General features: G+C 41.3%; 1 protein-coding gene across 1 annotated transcript in view; it reads left to right on the top strand.

The window, feature by feature from the left end:
* Positions 1-20,592, top strand: part of gabrb1 (gamma-aminobutyric acid type A receptor subunit beta1) — a 239,246-nt gene that overhangs the window by 203,789 nt on the left and 14,865 nt on the right. The window contains exons 7-9 of the mRNA XM_078398989.1: positions 2,648-2,785; positions 7,045-7,197; positions 8,475-8,722. Of these exons, the coding sequence (XP_078255115.1) occupies positions 2,648-2,785; positions 7,045-7,197; positions 8,475-8,722 (539 nt within the window). The remainder of the gene's footprint in view (positions 1-2,647; positions 2,786-7,044; positions 7,198-8,474; positions 8,723-20,592) is intronic.

Genomic DNA, 20,592 nt, shown 5'->3' with positions numbered 1-20,592 from the left:
ACGAACTCAGCGGGTCAGACAGCATCTGAGGAGGGAATGGATGAATGACATTGTGGGGCAAGACCCTTCTTCAGACTGATTGTAGTAGGGGGGGTGAAAGGTGCGAAGGAGATGTGGGGGCGTGGCAAAGCTTGGCAGGTTATAGGTTACAGGTTACAGTAGAGGGGTTTTTTAGAAGAAAGGTCTCAGCCCGAAACATCACCTACTCCTACTCTCCAGAGATGCGGCCTTTCCAGACAATTCAATCCAGCATTTTATGTCTATCTTCGACGTAAATCAGCATCTGCTGTTTCTTCCTATACAGGAGAGGGGGATTGATTAGCAGATGAGTGGAGTAAATGACAAAAAGGCTGGAGGTGAAAAGAAGACAAAAAAAGGTGTTAGATAAGAAGAGAAGAGGAGGAGTGACATGTAAAGCCAGAGGGAGGAATATAGGTGGAAGGGAACAGGAGGGAGGAGAAAGTGGAATAAAAGGGAAATGGGGATGGGGATGGGAGATCAGAAGATGGTGGACTAGGCAGCAAATACTCCGGTATTTAGATAGATGACCCTCTGTTGGAGTATAGACACAAAAAGCTGGAGTAACTAAGCGGGTGAGGTAGCATCTCTGGAGAAAGGGAATAAGTAATGTTTCTCCGGTCAAGACCGTTCATCAGACAGAGTCAGGGAAAAGGGAAACGAGAGATATGGCTGGTGTTGTAGAGAGATATAGAACAAATGAATGAAAGATATATAGATCTGTTGGGGCATATTGGACGTGTAAAAATTAGGCAGGACCTACTTTGCCTTTTGTGGAAGTCCCAAGAAATCCCAAGGCATTTGCCGGAACATAAGTCTGATATGATGGTTTCCACCTATTTTCCCCTCAGTCCTAAATGTAGGAACCTAGAGGATTTTACTCTAAAACACATTGCTGCTAATAATCTGAAATTTTTTCAGATAAAGGCAAGAAAGATTAGTTTGATGTCATTGAAGTAAAGGAAACACATTTTTTTTAATGAGAAACAAAAACACTGACAGATTCACTGATAACCATTAATCATACCATTCTGATTTCTGCAATAATGGTTCAAAAAATGTAATTACTAACTGATTGATGGAATATCCAAATCTTCATAATCTTCTGAAGGAGGTTTACCATTTGGGGGGTAGCACTGGTGACTGGAAAATCAAAACCAATAGCATTTGCATACTCTTGGTCACAGGTGAGTGAATCACTGTGGAGATTGAAACATTAAACAATTACGAAGATGTAATAAACTAGAGTCCAAGACTTTTTAAAGGAGTATTCACTGTTCTGAAACACACCGCAGCCAACTTGGACACAAATATCTCCTGCAAACTTCAGTGTGGATAATGACCAGATTATCTGTTTTGGAATGTGCACAGAGATTTTTTTCTTAAATAGCCAGGATCGCTGGGAAGCCATCTGTGTACAATAAAGATGAGGTGAGAGTTTTTCTTTCAGGGAAGAAAAGTCTTTGGTACTTCCTCAAAAGGCAGAGGCAGAAGTAGACAAATTCTTGATGAGCAAGGGAGTAAAAGGTTACCAGGGATAGGCATGAATGTGAAACTAAGGTTCCAGTCAGATAAGCCATGAACTTCTAGGATGACAGAACAAGCTTGAGGGAGCGTGGCCTAATATGTACGAGTTGCTCGTAATAGAAACATAGAAACATAGAAAATAGGTGTAGGAGTAGGCAATTCGCCCCTTTGAGACAGCACCACCATTCACTATGATCATGGCTGATCATCCAAAATTAATACCCCATTCCTGCTTGTTCCCCATATCCCTTGATTCCATTACCCCTAAGAGCTATATCTAACTCTCTCTTGAAAACATCCAGTGAATTGGTCTCCACTGCCTTCTGTGGCAGAGAATTCCACAGATTCACAATAATAATAATAATATAATAATAATATTCATTTATTGTCATTGCAACGAGTACAACGAAATTAAAAAATAGCCAATCCTGATGGTGCGTACAAACATATATGCAATAAATGCAAAAACAAATAAATACATAAATACAATTAAATACAATTATATTAAGTACAAGATTTTTTAACGGTGTTGCCTAGTGCAAAGGTAGTGTTCAGTTCTCTGGGTGAAAGGGTTTTTCCTTATCTCAGTCCTAAATGGCCTACTCCTTATTCTTAAACTGTGACCTCACGTTCTGGACTCCCCTGACATCGGGAACATTTTTCTTGCATCTAGCCTGTCCAATCCCTTAAGAATTTAATATATACGAGTTGCTCCTAATAAGCATGTCCGTGGGACATTGTTTGTAGCTCCTTTTCAAAACATTGTTAAAAAGATTTTTTATATCCAGTTGAAATTACAGAACTGGCCTCAGTTTAACATTTCATCCAAGAGGCGACTCCACTTGTCCTCAGTGCTTCATAGTTGTGACAGTCACCTGTTTGTGTTCAGCTCCGTGGTGCTGCTTCAAAAGAAGGCCTGTTGCCACTGAGCCAGTTGCCACGGTAACCGCAATACTGCTGGCAACTTTCACTTTGTTGCTACCTTTAACAAATAAAAGTTTTCATTTTTCTAAGCGTTGACAAAACATTTTACTGCTTACTGCTTTTGTGCAGGAGTTCCAATTCGTTGCCAATAGTTTTATTCATCCATTCTGTGTTCTAGATGGGTACACAACAGATGACATTGAGTTTCAGTGGACAGGTGGTAACTATGCCGTCACAGGAGTGGAGAAGATTGAACTGCCACAATTTTCCATTGTCGAGCACAAACTGGTATCAAAGAGAGCAGTTTTTGCCACAGGTAAGCAATTTGATGGAAAGTAGTTGCTACAATTTAAGTTGCTGAGTTCCATGTGATTGTTAACGATAACTAAAGTCACAGATAGAAATTGGTATTTAGTGTGACTATTTTACTGGATTAAATTGGATACAAGGCAAATCAATTTAACAGTGAAAATCCCTGTGCCAAATCACTATAGGGGTTGATACCACCAGACACAGTGGGGGGATTTTATTGGCAACCCCAGTGGATATTTGAGGCAAACAGAGATGTCCATGATCGTGAATATGAGAACTCTCTTGTTAATCAGAAAGTCACAAGAGGCTACAGTTGGTGGAATCTTGAGCAAAAATCAAAGTGCTGGAGGAACTCAGTGGCATCTGTTCTATTGCTCTTGTTTTATGCTCTAGCAAATCAGCACTTTATTCAACAACCATCGATGTAAACTCATTGATGCACGCTTTTATGAAGAGATTGTGGAGGATAAGCAAAAATTCTACCTTTTTCGTTACTTCTTTACAAAGCCCTATCAAATTCATGATCTCCCAAGCACAAATCCATGCTGACTATCCCCAACCAACCCCTGTCTTTCCAAATGCATGTACTATATATCTTATCTCAGAATTCTCTCCAGTAACTTTCCCACCACAGATGATAAGCTTACTGGTTTGTCCATGATTACCATGTTTCTCTTTGCAGCCCTTGCTAAATAAAAGCACATAATTCAATGTTATTTACTGGGTTTTATTTTGTTGCCAACAAAGATTCACATTTTTGTTCTTTTTTAAAGATAAATTTTACCCGTGTCTTCCTTAAAAGTAAATGCTAACTATTCTGGCAAATAAGATTGACCGATGAGGCAGTCAATCCTAATAGTAGGGTCTGAACTGGAGAGGGGTGTTTCTCAGATGATAGTAAATCCTACTGTTGTAATCATTTATATATATATTTACTCCATGTAAGTAAACAATCATAACTCGGCATGCATGTTTCAATATCCAAACCTTCACCAGATTGGCAAAAAGGAGGAAATATCAGTTTTGCAGTATTTTTGCCGGGCTCAAGTGGAGACTGGGGAGATGACACTAAATAAAAATGATTCCTTTTACAGTGATTGAGGAACTGTTGCAGAGGATGCTCTACATGTAGTCATGCATAGTAAAGTTATACCTAAAGCAATGTAATGGATATCTAACATGAAAGATATACTAATAGCCTAAATTCAACTAGCCTAATGTCCTACTTTGCACTGTTATCCTGGCAAAATCTGAATTAATTGATTCTGAGGTCAGATTTTGTGCTTGTAAGCAGAATACCAAAAGAGCAGTGACTGTAAAAAATATTTTATGTTATTGGCTACATTACCAGCTTGATACTGAACGCTAGGGGTTCTTTTGCCTTCCAAGAGCAACTAACATTAGAAAATAGAAGGTGCACACCACAGGGTGCCCTGGTTATTTGTGGGTCGTGAGCTTCAAGAGGAGCAGCAACTGAGAGGGAGAAAGAGCACACGGGTGACTGGGTTCACCCTCAGTGCAATCCCATTATTCCTATTCCTTGAGAAACAAGGAACTGCAGATGCTAGTTTACAAAAAAAAGACACAAAGTGCTGGAATCAGGCAACAGCTCTGGAGAACATGGATAGGTGACGTTTCGGGTCGTGACCCTTCGTCAGATTGACTGTAGTGGAGGTGGGGGCAAGAAAGCTGGAAGAGAGGAGGGACAGGACAAAGCCTGGCAAGTAATAGGTGGACCCAAGTCAGGTGGGGGGGGGGGGCGAGGGGGGGTTGATGTGTAAATGGTTGGACAAAGGCCAGAGATTAAAGGACAGAAGATGTGAAAAAAACATATTGAAGAGTTGGAAATTTGTGAAGCTGATGAAGAACATCAGATATTCCTGATGCTGCCTCCTGTACATTGGCGAGACCAAGCGTAGACTCAGTGACCTCTTCATTGAACACTTGCTCGTGGCCTGCCGAGGCCTACGCAGGATCACCCATTTGCTAACCATTTTAACTCCTCTTCGTCCCATGGCTATACTGACCTTCCTGTCTGAGCCTCTCATTGCCAGAGTGAGGCTACATGCACAATGGAGGAACAGCACATCATATTCTGTTAGGGAGCTTACAATCCGACAATATAAATAGTGAATTCCCCAATTTCAGCTAACTAGCAATTCCCCCCTCCCCCTGGACCATTTTTCTTTAATTTCCTTTCTCCTTTGTGCCCCACCTCGATACGCATCTAACTCTCCCCTCCCCCTCCTCTTCCACCTATATTCCTTCCTCTGCCTTCACAATTCACAACCTTTTGTCTCACACCTTCTGTCTTTTCATCCCTGGCCTTTATCCAACCATCTGCTTATTTAAAATCCCCCTCACCTGTATCCATCTTTTACTTGCCAGGCTTTGTCCTTTGTCCCCTCCCCCCCCCCCCCCCCCCCCCCCCCCCCCCCCCCCCCCCCGGCACAATCAGTTTAAAGAAGGGCCGGCACGGTGGTGCAGCGGTAGAGTTGCTGCCTTACAGCACCAGAGACCTGGGTTCAATTTTGATTACGGATACTTTCTGTAGGAAGTTTGTACGTTCTCCCGTAACCGCGTGGGTTTTCTCCGGGCGCTCCACTTTCCTCCCACACTCCAAAGACTTCCAAGTTTGTAGTTTAATTGGCTCTGGTAAAAAAAATTGCAGATTGGCCCTAGTGTTAGTTTTCGGGGATTGCTGGTCGGCGCAGTCTCGTGGGCCAAAGGGCCTGTTTCCACGCTGTATTTCTAAACTAAACTAAACTAAAGGTTTCTGACCCAAAATGTTACCTCGCCATGTTCTCCAAGGATGATGCCTGACCCATTGAGTTACTCCAACACCTTGAGTCTTTTTTTAGTCCTCTTCCTATCTCTTAATATTGAGGGAGGAAACAGAAGCATCCGGAGGAAATCCATGTGATCACAGGGAGAAAATGCAAACTTCATATCAGTAGCACCCCGGGTCAAGATTGAACTGTGTTCCTTGAAGCTGAGGCGGGGGCATTAAATGCCGTGCCAGTGCATCACTCACTTTGCTGCTGTTTCAAAAATCCAACCTTTTATGTTTGCATCAACTTACATGAAGCAACAGCAAAAAGGTAACATCTAGATCAAAGCCATTGATTCTGCTGGATTATAGATGCCAAAGGGTCAGTTGAAAATTAGTTTAAAACAATTTGGAATTTGTTAGCGGATATAAACCAGATACACGACTCAGAAAAAAACTTCAGATGCTGGAAATCAGAAATAAAAATAGAAAATGCTCGAAATTCTCAGCAGATTAGGCAGCATCTGAGGAGAGAGAAAGAGAGTTTACATTTTAGGACGATGTATTTATGCAAAGTTCTGCCGAAGGGTCATGAATCCGAAACATTAACTCTGTTCCTCTCTCCACCTATGCTGAATATTTATGCAATTTTCTGTCTTTACTCCTACAAAACATTAAGTGAATAATTAGCTGTGTGGGTAATGAGTCCACAGATGTTTAGCGTTCCCTTTTGACCTCGACAGGTACACAGTACATTGATTCATTCCAATTATTCATTGTAGAATTAATTAAACAACTATCTTTGACTGATGGAACGAGCACACCAATTTTTCATTCATTTAAAACAAACTCACCCAATATGATAAATGATGGAGCTTTTTTGCCAAAGTGAAAATGAAACAAGAATGGGTTTCTGTCCCTTTTTGCACAGACCATGTATAGCTCAGCCAGGATTTTCAAATTCAGCTCTGAACTGCCCTCAGGTTTGAATGAATCACTTTGAGCAGGCTGCCAAGACTTGATCCACCTTCAAAAGGAGTTGTCCCATGACAAGGGTTTTCACTTTCAGTGGCCTTAGGTACTATCAGTCACTCTTCTTGGGAAGGGGTTTGGAAAGATTAAGGAATGTTCTAATTGAGTTTGTTAAAAGAACAAGATTATTTCCACTGAGAATCCCAAACCAGATGTTATAATAATTTGGAGTTAAGTCATTCATAGGTAATGACATGAAATATTTCTTTATCACCAGAAAGCTATTGACATTAGGTCAATTTGAAATAATAGATGATATTCATAAGATTTTATCAGGCAGAGTATTCAGGTTCCTGAGACTATGTGAATAGATGGAGCAATGATGTATATAACCAATGATCTAATTGAATGATGAAATGGACTCTAAAGATTTTAGGTTTCATGTGGCACATGAAAGTATTATTTATTTGGAATGAAAATAATGACATCTATGTTTAAATACGTGTTTTTTTATATTTCAGGTTCTTATCCAAGACTATCACTGAGTTTTCGATTGAAACGAAATATTGGTTATTTCATCTTGCAGACATACATGCCGTCAACATTAATCACAATTTTGTCATGGGTCTCCTTCTGGATCAAGTATGATGCTTCTGCTGCAAGAGTTGCTCTAGGTATTCTTCTAACAGCCAGTAACCTGGTTTGTGCTTGAGATCTAAAACATGGGTCTCAGTACTGGATATTGAAGAATGGTGTTGATCCGAAACGTCACCTATTCATGTTCTCCAGAGATGTTGCCTGACCTGCTGTGTTATTCCAGCACTTTATCTCCTTTAATGGTTATCTGAACTGGAGCAGAGATTCAGACAGAACATAAGAAGCAAACACTGCTGATAGCTCTAGAAGGCCAGTTGGTAGAGAATAGAGCAATAGAGTTGTTCATTAGTTGTTGGAAAGCTTCCCCTCAGAGTAACACCTTGTTATGTTACTCACACGTGCACATCCTTATCCTGAGGTCTTCACCAAGATTAATGTAAGCAACAGAGTTTATGGGCACACTGGCCAGCATCATGGCACAGCGATAAATTTGCTGCTTTACTGCACCAGAGACCCGGATTCAACCCTGACTACGGGTGCTGTCTGTATAGTTTTTGTATGTTCTCCTCATGACCACGTGGAATTTCCCTGGGTACTCTGATTTCTTCCCACACTCCAAAGACGTACAGGTTTGTAGGTTAATTGGCTTTGGTAAAAGTTATAAATTGTTCCTAGTGTATAGGTTGGTGCTAGTGTATGGGGTGATCGCTGGGTGGAGCTGACTCGATGGGCTCTCCCACCAAGAGTGTGCTCTCCGCCCTCTGTGAAATTGATTTCATCCCAAATCTCTGCTTCAGTCCAGCACAAATTCCCCTCAGCCAGTTTTTCTGAATTAGGTCATTCCCTGATTTACCCAACTCCTCCAATCATAGATTTCTAGCTTTGTGTCTAGTTGAAGCTGAAGAAGGCTCCAATCCCAAACATCACCTACCCATGTCCTCCAGAGATGCTGCATGACCAGCTAAGTTACTCCAGCACTTTGTGTCTGTTTTTGTGTTTGTAAAATCTTGTGTCCAGATACCCGGACATTAGCCTCACAAATCTTTTGTTGCTTCAACTTGGCACTGGTCAATGAGAGTTGAAGAAACCAAGGACCTGTTCCTCCTCACTTCCTCTTCATTCTTAAATTTCTCTTCATTTATTAAAGCACACTTTATTGACAAAATTATTATGCCTATATTTTCCACAGTTATGCTTCGATTGTATTTCAAAGCATGTAAAGCACTCATGATTTAGTTTTGTTTTAAGGTCACTGCATTATCAGAAATGATTACTGTTGAATGCAAAGGCAGTTTCTTTCTTAAAGGCTACAGAGATTTTAAATATTTCATGGTGATTTTGACTTATTTTACAGGAATCACAACTGTACTTACCATGACAACCATCAGCACTCACCTCAGGGAAACGCTTCCCAAGATCCCCTACGTCAAGGCCATTGACATTTACTTGATGGGTTGTTTTGTCTTTGTATTCCTGGCTTTATTGGAGTACGCATTCGTTAACTATATATTCTTTGGAAGAGGGCCACAGCTTCAGAAGAAAGCAGCTGAGAAAGACACTCAGACCCAAGTGAAAGCCAGTCTGGGAAACAACAAAGCTCAGGTAAAAATAATTGGAACTTCTGTGTGAGTATGAAGAGATGAATGAAAATTACTTCTAAGTTATAGTGGTGCAGCTGGTAGAGCGACAGAGACCAGGTTCGATCCTGACCTTGGGTGTTGTCTGTGTGAAGTTTGCAGGTTCTCCCTGTAACTGGATGGATTTCCTCCGGGTGCTCTTATTTCGTCCCACATCACATATATGTATGGGTTTGTAGGTAAATTGGCTTCTGCAAAATTGCCTCTGGTATGTAAGGAATGGATGAGAAAGTGGGATCAAGGGTCATAGTGGACTTGGTGAGCCATTGGGCCTGTTTCTATGCTGTATCTTTCAATCAATCTTTCAATCAATCAATCAATTTAGTTTCTGCTCTCGGCTGCAGTAAGAGGTGGAGGTAAATCAAGTTGATGAAAACAAATTGTAAAATGTAACTTTTTAGAGAGTAGAAATTTGTTTTGAGCATTAGGCATTAATATGATACTTATATATATCAGCACAGAAATGGTCAGCTGAAGGGGCTGTTCCTGTGCTACGCTGTTTTTGTTCTATGCACTACATATGTCTGTATGCATCTCATCACTTTTGGTGGAAGGTGTTTCAAACTAATCATTTCTCCTGGAATTTCCATTTATGGTTAACAAAATTAAATGTAACGAATTAATGCGCATGAGAATTTCATCGGGTATTTATATTACCTCAGTGTAAATCTCAACCTCACTGCCCAAGGAATCTCTAATATTAGGAGATGGGAATTTCTAGGCTGAACAGAAACAACAGTAAATCACATCACCTAAAACTGAATTTGCAACACTGATATTCCTAATACTGTGTTCTCATGTTATGGCACCATAAATGCGTAGCACAGTGATAGCTGTTGTAAAAGTCTGTTACAAATCTCTCTGTGTGGTGCAAACAGATTTTCTAAAGGTAGGGAAGATGTGAAGTGACATTCTATGTGATCAGAATGCAAAATATTTGCACTGATCTCATTGTTTTTGGCCTGAAGTCACATGGTATAAGGATGGTAGATTTATTTCTGAATGGACAAAAGAGAGTCAAGAGTTAAGAGTATTTTATTGCCATATGTCCCAAAACGGAACAATGGAATTCTTACTTGCAGAGGCACAACAGATATGTAAACATAGTACTCTGTAAACACCATAATAAACAAAAAAAATGTTCAGTGTATATGTAGATATATATCGCCTGAGTGGCCTCAGATGGCATTATAAACTGAATGTGAATGGAATGACCTGCCTCCCTCCGTCTCCCTGGCCGTTTAGAGCCCTAGCTTCCGACCTGACTCCCGCCTCAACTACCTCATCTTGCAGCTTGTTCCATCATCCATCACCCTTTGTGTGAAAAAGTTACCCCTCAGATTCCTATTAAATCTTTTCCCCTTCACCTAGAACTTTTGTTCTCTGGTCCTCAATTCCCCTGCTCTGGGCAAAAGACTGTGCATCTACACGATCTATTCCTCTCATGATTTTGTACACCTCTATAAGATCACTCCCCATCCTCCTCGTTCCAAGGAATAGAGACCCAGCCTACTCAACCTCCCCCTGCAGCTCACACCCTCTAGTCCTGGCAACATTCTCGTCAATTTCCTCTGAACCCTTTCAAGCTTGATAATATTTTTCCTATAACATAGTGCCAGGAAACGGAACACAATATTCTAAATGCGGTCTCACCAATGTGACAACTGCAACAATCATTCCTGGAATCATTCTCGTAAACCTCCTCTGGACCCTCTCCTACGCCAGCACATCCTTCCTCAGATATGGGGCCCAAAACTGCTAATAATACTCCAACTGTGGTCTGACCAGTCCTTATAAAGCCTTAGCATTACATCTCTGTTTATGTATGCCAGTCCTCTTGATATAAATGTTCGCATTGAATTTGCCTTCCTTGTTTGCTATTACCAAAATTTACCAAATATACTTTCTATGAGTCAAAGTATCTACTCAGTCTTCAATCAAATCAACCTGCAATCTTTCAAATTTCAGGGAATCCAACCATTAGTTTCTGCAATCTCTTCTTACTATTTTATCCCTGGACTCCAAGCACTAGCACTCAGAAACCTCATCCTTAATAATGGACTCTATGTGTCCAATGTTCTTTGCAGAATTGAGATAAGATTTACAGGTTCGGGCAAACCAAGGCTAGAGCTGGTTGACTGATATGGGTAGATTAGTATGGGTATCAGGGGCTATGGGAAAAAGGCAGAAGAATGGGGTTAGGAGGGAAAGATAGATCAGCCAAGATTGAATGGCGGAGTAGACTTGATAGGCCAAATGGCCTAATTCTGCCCTATCACTTATGGAGTTATGAACATGACCGAAAATGGAAGACAAATAATGAACAATTGAAAACCAAAGAGATGCCAGATTAATGGCAAACACAATATGGATTTATTAAGATAAAGGGGAAAGAAGTATAGAACCGACTGGAGAAAAAAAAATAGAATTAAAAATTGCCAAAGCAGAAAGGAATAAAAATTCAGTAAAATAAAACAGAGATATTTTCTCAGTTAAAATTTCCAGAGAAAGATGTGAAATGTGCTTCACAAGTACAAAGCCCCTGCAGTAATTTTATATCTATCCCAGATCAAGCAGCAACATTAATGAAGAAGCTGATTTCTTTCCCTGTTGGTGACTGTATGTTCTGTTCCAACCTGCATCGGAGGCATTTCTGCTAACCATTTCAACACCAAATGCTATTCACATTTTTAAGATAGTTAATTCCCAATACGACCAGATAGATATTTGTGTTTAAATATTAGGAAGAAAATTAAAAAAACACCACCCATGTTAATGTTCATAATTCTCAAAATAAACTATACATTGTGCTTTTATTTTAGTGCATGAAGATATTAAGGAATATGAGTAGAATTAGGCCATTTGGCCCATTGTCTACTCCGCCATTCAATCATGGCTGATCTATCTCACCCTCCTAATCCCATTCTCCTGTCTTCTCCCCATAACCTCTGACATCTATACTAATCAAGAATCTATCTATGTCTGCCTTACAAATATCTACTGACGGCCTCCACAGCCTTCTGCGGCACAGAATTCCACACGCTGTTTCCTTTCAGTTCCTGGAGACTATGTTGAACAAAGGTTGACCAAGGTCAAGGAGCACATCACTAATTTTAATTATATTGGTGATTTCAATTACACCCATTAACTTTACATGAGAAAGGTTGCCACACTGTAAATTTAGTTTGACCCCTGATGGATTCTAACCCAAGGGGAGTATGAAGCAGCTGCAGTGGATTCTATCCTCATGTTCTTTGGACTCCCTGCAACATTGATAGTTGTTCGAAAAAAACTTATCATTAACTACCCCTGATTATTCTCGTCAAATTAGTGATGAAGGCAGCAATTAATGTGCCATACTTTTGGAAGAAACATGTTCAGTGACATTATTTTTAATCAATATTTACATGAAGCTCCATTGCCAATCTGCACTGTGACTTTTAGCATTAATGAAAATGTTTAATAATTCCTTACCCTGGAACTTAAGGGATTCAGCTTCACAAATCATTTGAATACAGAAGACAGGAGATACCAATGCTCAGACAAAGTGGACACCCCCTATACACCGTGTCAGGGGTTATGGGAAGAAGGTAGGGGGATGGGGTTAAGAGGGGGAAATAGATTAGCCATGTTTGAATGGCGGAGTTGACTTGATCGGCCGAATAGCCTGATTCTGCTCTTATCACTTATGAACATGAACAAGCCATGTATTTTTCTTCTTGCAAACCTGTAACCCAGGAAACCGGCAAACATTGACCAAACGTTTTTATACTCAGGAGTAGGTTAAACCTTGCCATTGTTTACAGGATTAACAATTTAAACTGAGAGGAGAAACAGATTAAAAATGCCACTCACCTTAAAAAGTGGTATTCCAAACTTTAAAAGTTGAGAAATGGCAGTGTGATTCTCGTGAACTCCAGAGGGAATCTCTGCTGGAAAAGTTGGAGACTTATATTAGGAATTAATCACTTCATTAAACAGAAGCAGATTTATAATTAAAAGATGTCTACGATAAAAAGAGAAAAGTGACCTTGGAGTTATCACTTGTAATATGCTGTTGCCATTTCAAAACCCTAATGTAAAACCCTCGAGGCAGTCGGAATTAAAAACCAAGGCTGATTGTGGCAGAAATTACCAATCCTGATTTTATCCAATCCAATGCTTTAAAGGTAGAGGATTGTTTTGTTTTTAAATTTGGAAAAAGTATTAAATATTATTTTTCCTTTTTTTTCCTTTTTCAATGGGCTTTTGTTATGTATTTTTCATGAATTTTGCAATTTCATTGCAGGATTTCTCAGTCATACAATAGTAAGCAATGCCATACATTGAATGATAGAATCTCGCTCTAATTAGGAATATTTTACTTCAGTAAAAGCTGCAAGAATCCCACAGAATAAAATATAATGCTCCAGTGCACTAACACTCTCCATCACCATAGCTACTGGTTCTGAAGAGCACTCAATCAGAGAGGGATTGAAGACTGAGTGAAAATCTATTTTTCATCTGAAATAACAGGTTGATTTCCAGATAAATATAGAAGAAACCTGCTGTCCCTCAATCGTCAAATAAAGGCAGAAGAAACTTTCCAAACATTTAGATGTTTAAACAAAGTGCTCACTGTTTTGTGAAGTCCTAAAAGATCATTATTGCACGTGTCATTACCACTAAAAGGGAAAGGAAAAAGTAGTGAAATTGTTTGTCCTGTACACAGGATGTTGATTGATATGCTATGCCTGATCTGTTCGTGTTTTCAATGAGTTTGCAGTGGAAGATGACTCTATCATATTTCAGTAGCTGGATAATTGCATGGCTCTGAAGAGAAAGATAGAGAATGCAACTGCCTCTGTTACTTTTGCAGAAATCAGCAGAGGCTTCACGGACTAAATGCCTCATTCTATGCAGTATCAATGCTATGATTCTTCGAATTCCTTCTCTGCCTGCCTGGTGAGAGAAACAGGCCCTACATAGAACATGGAACTGCACAGCACAGGAATGGGTGCTTTGGACAACTATGACACCAATTTAAACTAATCCCATCTGCCTGCACCGGGTCTATTCCCTGCATGTTCATTTATCCGTATAATGCCTCTTCAACACTCCTATTGTATCTGCTTCTACCACCTTACATGGTAGCAGGTTCCAGGCTCCTCTCTGTGTAAAAAATCTTGCCCACACATCTCCTTTAAACTTTTCCCTCTCACCTTCAACCCTCTAGCATCTGACATTTCCACTCTGGTGGTAATACTCTGACTATTTACCGTATCAATGCCGTACATGATATTACAAATATCATGAAGAAAGCCAATGGAATGTTGGCCTTCATAACAAGAGGAGTTGAGTATAGGAGCAAAGAGGTCCTTCTGCAGTTGTACAGGGCCCTAGTGAGACCACACCTGGAGTACTGTGTGCAGTTTTGGTCTCCAAATTTGAGGAAGGATATTCTTGCTATTGAGGGCGTGCAGCGTAGGTTTACTAGGTTAATTCCCGGAATGGCGGGACTATCATATGTTGAAAGACTGGAGCGACTAGGCTTGTATACACTGGAATTTAGAAGGATGAGAGGAGATCTTATCGAAACGTATAAGATTATTAAGGGGTTGGACACGTTTGAGGCAGGAAACATGTTCCCAATGTTGGGGGAGTCCAGAACAAGGGGCCACAGTTTAAGAATAAGGGGTAGGCCATTTAGAACTGAGATGAGGAAAAACTTTTTCAGTCGGAGAGTTGTGAATCTGTGGAATTCTCTGCCTCAGAAGGCAGTGGAGGCCAATTCTCTGAATGCATTCAAGAGAGAGCTGGATAGAGCTCAAGGATAGCGGAGTCAGGGGGTATGGGGAGAAGGCAGGAACAGGGTACTGATTGAGAATGATCAGCCATGATCACATTGAATGGCGCTGCTGGCTCGAAGGGCCGAATGGCCTCCTCCTGCACCTATTGTCTATTGTCTATTGTCTATTATATACTTCTCAATCTGTCTTTCAGCCTTCAAAGCTTCAGAGAAAACAATCCAGGTCTGCCCAACTTCCCCGCATAGCTAGCACCCTCTAATGCAGGCAGCATTCTGGTAAACCTCGTGCACCCACCCAATAGGTCTCCACATCCATCCTGCAATGGGCTGACCAGAACTGCACACAATACTCTAAACAAGACATGATATAAAATCAAAGTTTTATACATCTGCATCATGACTTCCTGAATCTATACCACAATGCCCCAAATGATGAATGCAAGCTTGCCTTCCAGCTTCTTCACCACTCTGTCCACTTGCATTGCCACTAGGGACTTCCCTAGTCCAGGGAACTATTGGCACACTCCAAGACCCCCTGTATATCAATACCCCTAATGGGAACAGGAGTTAAAATGAATGGCAACTGGGAGATCCATTAAGCCTTGGCGCCAAAGCTTACTGGATCTCCTGGTTGCTAAATATTTTAACTACTCTTCCCATTCAACCTACTGATTTTTCTGACCTGGGCCACCTCCATTGCCAGGGTCAGGCCCCACGGAAACTGGAGGAATAGCACCTCATATTCTGCTTGGGCAGCTTACAACCTAACAGTATGAACATTGAATTCTCCAATTTTAGGCAAAATAAAATCTCCCCCCCCCCCCCCCGCACCTCTCCCTTCTTCCCCCACACCTCCCCCATCTTCTCCCTTTCCCCCCACCTGGACTTGCACGTATTTCTCCCCTCCCACTGATATTTTTCGGAGACCTGGATTACTAACAGCAGGCACCTCAAGGCATTGTAAAAACACCACAGATACGTTTTTCAAAAAACTTCAAAATTCAACCTTAACGTCCTCTCCCAGATCAATATCCACAGCACTGAGACACTAGTTTCAATCAGAAACATCGGGGAGGCCACATCATTCATGTACCTGATATCAGGCTCCCAAAACAATCTAGTCCAAGGTTTATCCTCAAGGACCTTAAATGGGGGGCCACCATCGACTCCACAGTCAAAAATGTCCAACAGAGAATGTACTTCCTGCGGAAACTGAGGAAACACAATCTGCCACAGGCAATGATGGTCCAATTCTATACTGCTATCATTGAGTACGTCCTCACCTTCTCCATCATGGTCTGGTTTGGCTCAGCCACTAAGCACGACATCCGGAGGCTGCAACGGATCGTTCGATCAGCTGAGAAGGTTGTTGGCTGCAACCTTCCCCCCATTGACGAACTGTGCACTGCAAGGGCCAGGAAGCGAGCGGGTAAGATCATCTCTGACCCCTTCACCCTGGCCACAAAATCCTTGAACCACTTCCCTCTGGAAGGCGACTCCGAACTGTCAAAGCAGCCACAGCCAGACATAAACACAGCCTTTTTCCACGAGTAGTAGTTCTACTCAATAACCAAAGTCTGTAGTCTCTTTTTTGCTCTGGTTTATTTTCACCCACATGTTTAGATCTTAATGTTGTATCCTTATTGTTTTGATGTGGTTATGCTTTATTCTTAATTGTTAACTGTATGTTTGTGTTGTCATCTGTGAGCGGTGCACCAAGGCACATTCCTTGTATATGCACATACTTGGCCAATAAACTTATTCATTCATTCATTCATAACTGGGTGGATAGAGAAGGCGTTTCAAGGATGCGCTCAAGGAAGGAACACATCACCTCACAAACTACTGACCTGCCTGCCCCATCAGTTAGCTCCTTTACTACCTATGGTAAAGTCCTCAATTCTTACCTTGACTTTGCCAGTCATCTCAGAACCCACAAAGCCACAGTGGAAGCAAGTCATCCGCAAATCTGAGGAACAGCCTAAGAATAGTAAACATTAAACATCCAAGGCAAAATGGTGCTGTTAGAATAATCCACCTACAGAAATTCCTAGAAATGTAACTACCTTCCTGAAACTGAGAATATACATGTTATAATCAAACCAGGGTATTAAGTAACCACTTATTAAAGTCCATTGTCCATGGATGTAAATAACCGTCATAATATCCAAAGAATGTGCGTACGCAGTTCTACCCTTCCCTCATTTCCCTGCACAGGTCATTAAGCTAAAACAAAGAGCACAGCAGGCCAAAAATGTGCACCCTTATTTTACAGAGGTCAGTACGAATGTATAGTCCAGGATTTTTTGAATGGATAATTTGCTCAAGAATGGTAACTTTATTCACCATATTTTAAAATGATGCATTATATGACAATTCAAGCAAACTCATTCATTGAATTGTTAAACAGGAAAAAAAGAGGTGATTTGTAATTTGTATTAATTGGAGCAGAGACAAGATCTGAATGAGGCTTGCACTGGTGAAATGAAATATTGTTTTGCTAGTGTTTTAATTAGTGTCTTATATTTTCTACCCTCAAGTAATGATGGTCTGTTGCAGTGAGACTAGTAAATTGGCCTGTGTGCTCCTGTAGGCCATTTTCTCTTATATCTCAACTCAACCCTGTTAGCAAGTGATAGAATCTTTAATATGCATGTATTGAACAGTCTACACTTAGCACAGTGGTGACACATTTGATAGTAAGCACCTAAATTCTTTTTCACTATTTTAGCAATTCAGATTATATAAATTCTGTTAACTGTCTTCTTTAAATTGATTTCAGTTCAGTTCAGTTCATTTGAGTTCATTGTCGCATATATACCGAGGTAGTGAAAAGCTTTTTGTGGCGTGCTAACCAATCAGCAGAAAGACAATCCATGATTACAATCAATCCATTTACAGTGTAGAGGTACATGATAAGGGAATAGTGTTTTGTGCAAGGTAAGATAGCAAAGTCCGGTCAAGGATAGTCTGATGGACATCAGAGGTGGATCAGCACGGCTCTCTGGTTGAATGAATAAATGAATGAATGAATGAATGAATGAATGAATGAATGAATGAATACATGAATGAATACATGAATGAATAAGTTTATTGACCAAGTATGTACACATACGAGGAATGTGCCTTGGTGCTCCACTCACAAGTAGCAACACAAACATACAGTAAACAATTAAGAATACAGCATAAAACATTAAAACATTAAGAATACAACATTACGGTTTAAACATGTGAGTGAAATAAACCAGAGGAAAAAGAGACTACAGATTTTTGGTTATTGAGTAGAGCTACTACTCGCAGAAAAAAATGCTTTTTTATGTCTGGCTGTGGCTGCTTTGACAGTCCGGAGTCGCCTTCCAGAGGGAAGTGCTTCAAATAGTTTGTGGCCAGGGTGAGAGGGGTCAGAGATGATCTTGCCCGCTCGTTTCCTGGCCCTTGCAGTGTACAGTTCGTCAATGGGGGAAGGTTGCAGTCAACAACCTTCTCAGCTGTGCGAACGATTCTTTGCAGCCTCCGGATGTCGTGCTTGGTGGCTGAGCCAAACCAGACCATGATGGAGAAGGTGAGGACGGACTCAATGATAGCAGTATAGAATTGGACCATCATTGCCTGTGGCAGATTGTGTTTCCTCAGTTGCCGCAGGAAGTACATCCTCTGTTGGGCCTTTTTGACTGTGGAGTCGATGGTGCCCCCCCCTCATTTAAGGTCCTTGGAGATGATGGCTCCAAGGAACTTAAATGACTCCACAGATGTGACTGTGGTGTTGTTGATGGTGAGTGGGGGGAGGGGAGGGGGAGCTCTCCTAAAGTCTACAATCAGTTCCACTGTCTTAAGAGCATTGAGCTCCAGATTGTTGCGATGGCACTAGGACGCCAGCTGTGCTACTTCCTGTCTGCAGGCAGATTCCTCCCCATCCTGGATCAGTCCAATCAGGGTTGTGTCATCTGCAAACTTGAGAAGCTTGACAGAGGAGTCTGTGGAGGTGCAGTCCTTGGTGTAGAGAGAGTTAAGGGCCTGTCCCACTTAGGCGATTGTAAGGCGACAGCCGACGACTAGGCTGTCGCCAACAGTTGGCCGGGGTGTCACAGGCATGATCGTGAGGAGTCTTCCAAGAATCATAGTGGATCTCAGCGAGTCGCTGAGAAATTAACCGGAGTGAAATTTCTCGGCAACAGCTGGCTTGTTGCCAGGTATCGTTGCTTATTGCGGGCGCTGTCGCATGCTGTCCCCAGGTTTGCTAGGTTCTCTTAGATGCATTTATAAGCACATAATATTAAATTAAGTAAAGTCATTTGAAGATACCATAAAATACTTGTGTTTAACCAATTTATTTACCGTCAGGACATTTGACAAGTAGATTGGAGGCAACAGTTTGACGGTCAGGTAAGCGTGGGAATTTTCGCGATGTTTATGGCCATCAGCGATTACATTTAAAGTAGGCTCCCAACCCAGATATGCAACCCAGAAACCAGATATGCATCTCCTGTACATTTTCAAAGAATGCCCACACTCCGCACAAAAATCCATTTAACCACTTTTAAAATTAAATTTCTTAATACTGCTATTAATAAACTGGAAGTAATTCCAGTTTATGCCTTGTTACCGTGAAGCTTGGTTTTCAAGTAACCCGGGCAAGATGTTATATTTCAAAACTCTCAAGTACTTACCGACTTGTCAGTGATTTCAGCGAAAATTAGGACGCCGAAGAAGCATTGACAGCGTGGTAATTTTCGCGATGTTTCCGAAGACGGTGTAATCTCGACCTGACTCGGCATTGTCGTGGTCATTGTCGTCGGGTAAAATAAAATTTTGGCGAGCTGCTACGACTTTGACAGTCGCCTAAAAAATCACCTACGTGGGACAGGCCCTTAAAGGAGGGGGGAGAGTACGCAGTCTTGCGGTGCTCCTATGCTGAGGGTCTGCGGGTCTGAGATGTGCTTTCCCAGCCTCACATGCTGCTTCCTGTCTGTCAGGAAGTTGATGATCCACTGACAGAGGGGTTCAGGCACAGTCAACTGGGAGAGTTCAGAGTGTAGTAGCTCTGGCACAATGGTGTTAAATGCAGACCTAAAATCCACAAACAAAATCCTGGTATAGGTCCCCTTATCCTTCGCCTCAGTCCAGCTGCTGCTGAAAACCTCAGTCACACCCATGGAACCAGGAGACATGACTGTTCAGTGTAATCTCAGCCAATGTCCCAGTTTTCATCCTCCATAAATAGATAGATTCTTGATTAGTACAGGCATCAGGGGTTATGGGGAGAAGGCAGGAGAATAGGGTTAGGAGAAATCGATTAGCCATGATTGAATGGTGGAGGTGACTTCATGGGTCGAATTACCTAATTCTGCTCCTTCACATAACCTTATGACCTTATGATGGTAAAGATATTGATCCATAGGCAGGGCTATAAGCATTCTCACCTGGTCTGGCTAATGTATTAACATGGATGAGTTTCCAGCATTTGTGAATTTTGTTTCTTCATGCATATGGATATAGAAAACTTATCAACCTGTTTCTTGATCAGGGCTTATTATTCCCCATGACCTTTGGGTATAGATCATCCAATCCAGCAGCTTTATGGTGTTTGGCTATGGTCTGAAGGAACTATTGAGAAGCTGTTCACAGTGGGCCAAGGTTTCATTGAATTGTTTTTTGCCTCCTCTCTTCAGAGACGTTCTTGCCAAGATTTGTAAGCCTGCTGTACTGGAAGTATTGTGTTGCCGTTGAGATTGCATTCACAGGGCCTTACTGATTGAATTTGGTTTCTCTAGTGTGCCTTTTAATTGTGTCTCAGGTTTCCTCTGCAGTGTGGTGAATATTTCAATTGTTCCCACCATTTCAAGACGTTAATATGGTCTTGGAGCCTCTTTTTTGCCTTCAGTGACAAAACTGCTCATATTTGCGGGATTGATTGTCGATACTGTAGTTGATGCAGAGTCTGGTCGTTATCACTACTTGCCCCCATCTCTGTTACTATCGAATCCCCAGACTGAATTGCCAAAATGCACAATATCCTGATCACTGCATTCAAACCGTTCATTAACTCT

The sequence above is a fragment of the Rhinoraja longicauda genome, chromosome 1 (assembly GCF_053455715.1).
Source record: "Rhinoraja longicauda isolate Sanriku21f chromosome 1, sRhiLon1.1, whole genome shotgun sequence".
NCBI lineage: Eukaryota > Metazoa > Chordata > Chondrichthyes > Rajiformes > Arhynchobatidae > Rhinoraja > Rhinoraja longicauda.
The sequence above is the reverse complement of the archived record's forward strand: the minus strand, read 5'-3'. Positions and strand labels throughout refer to the sequence as shown.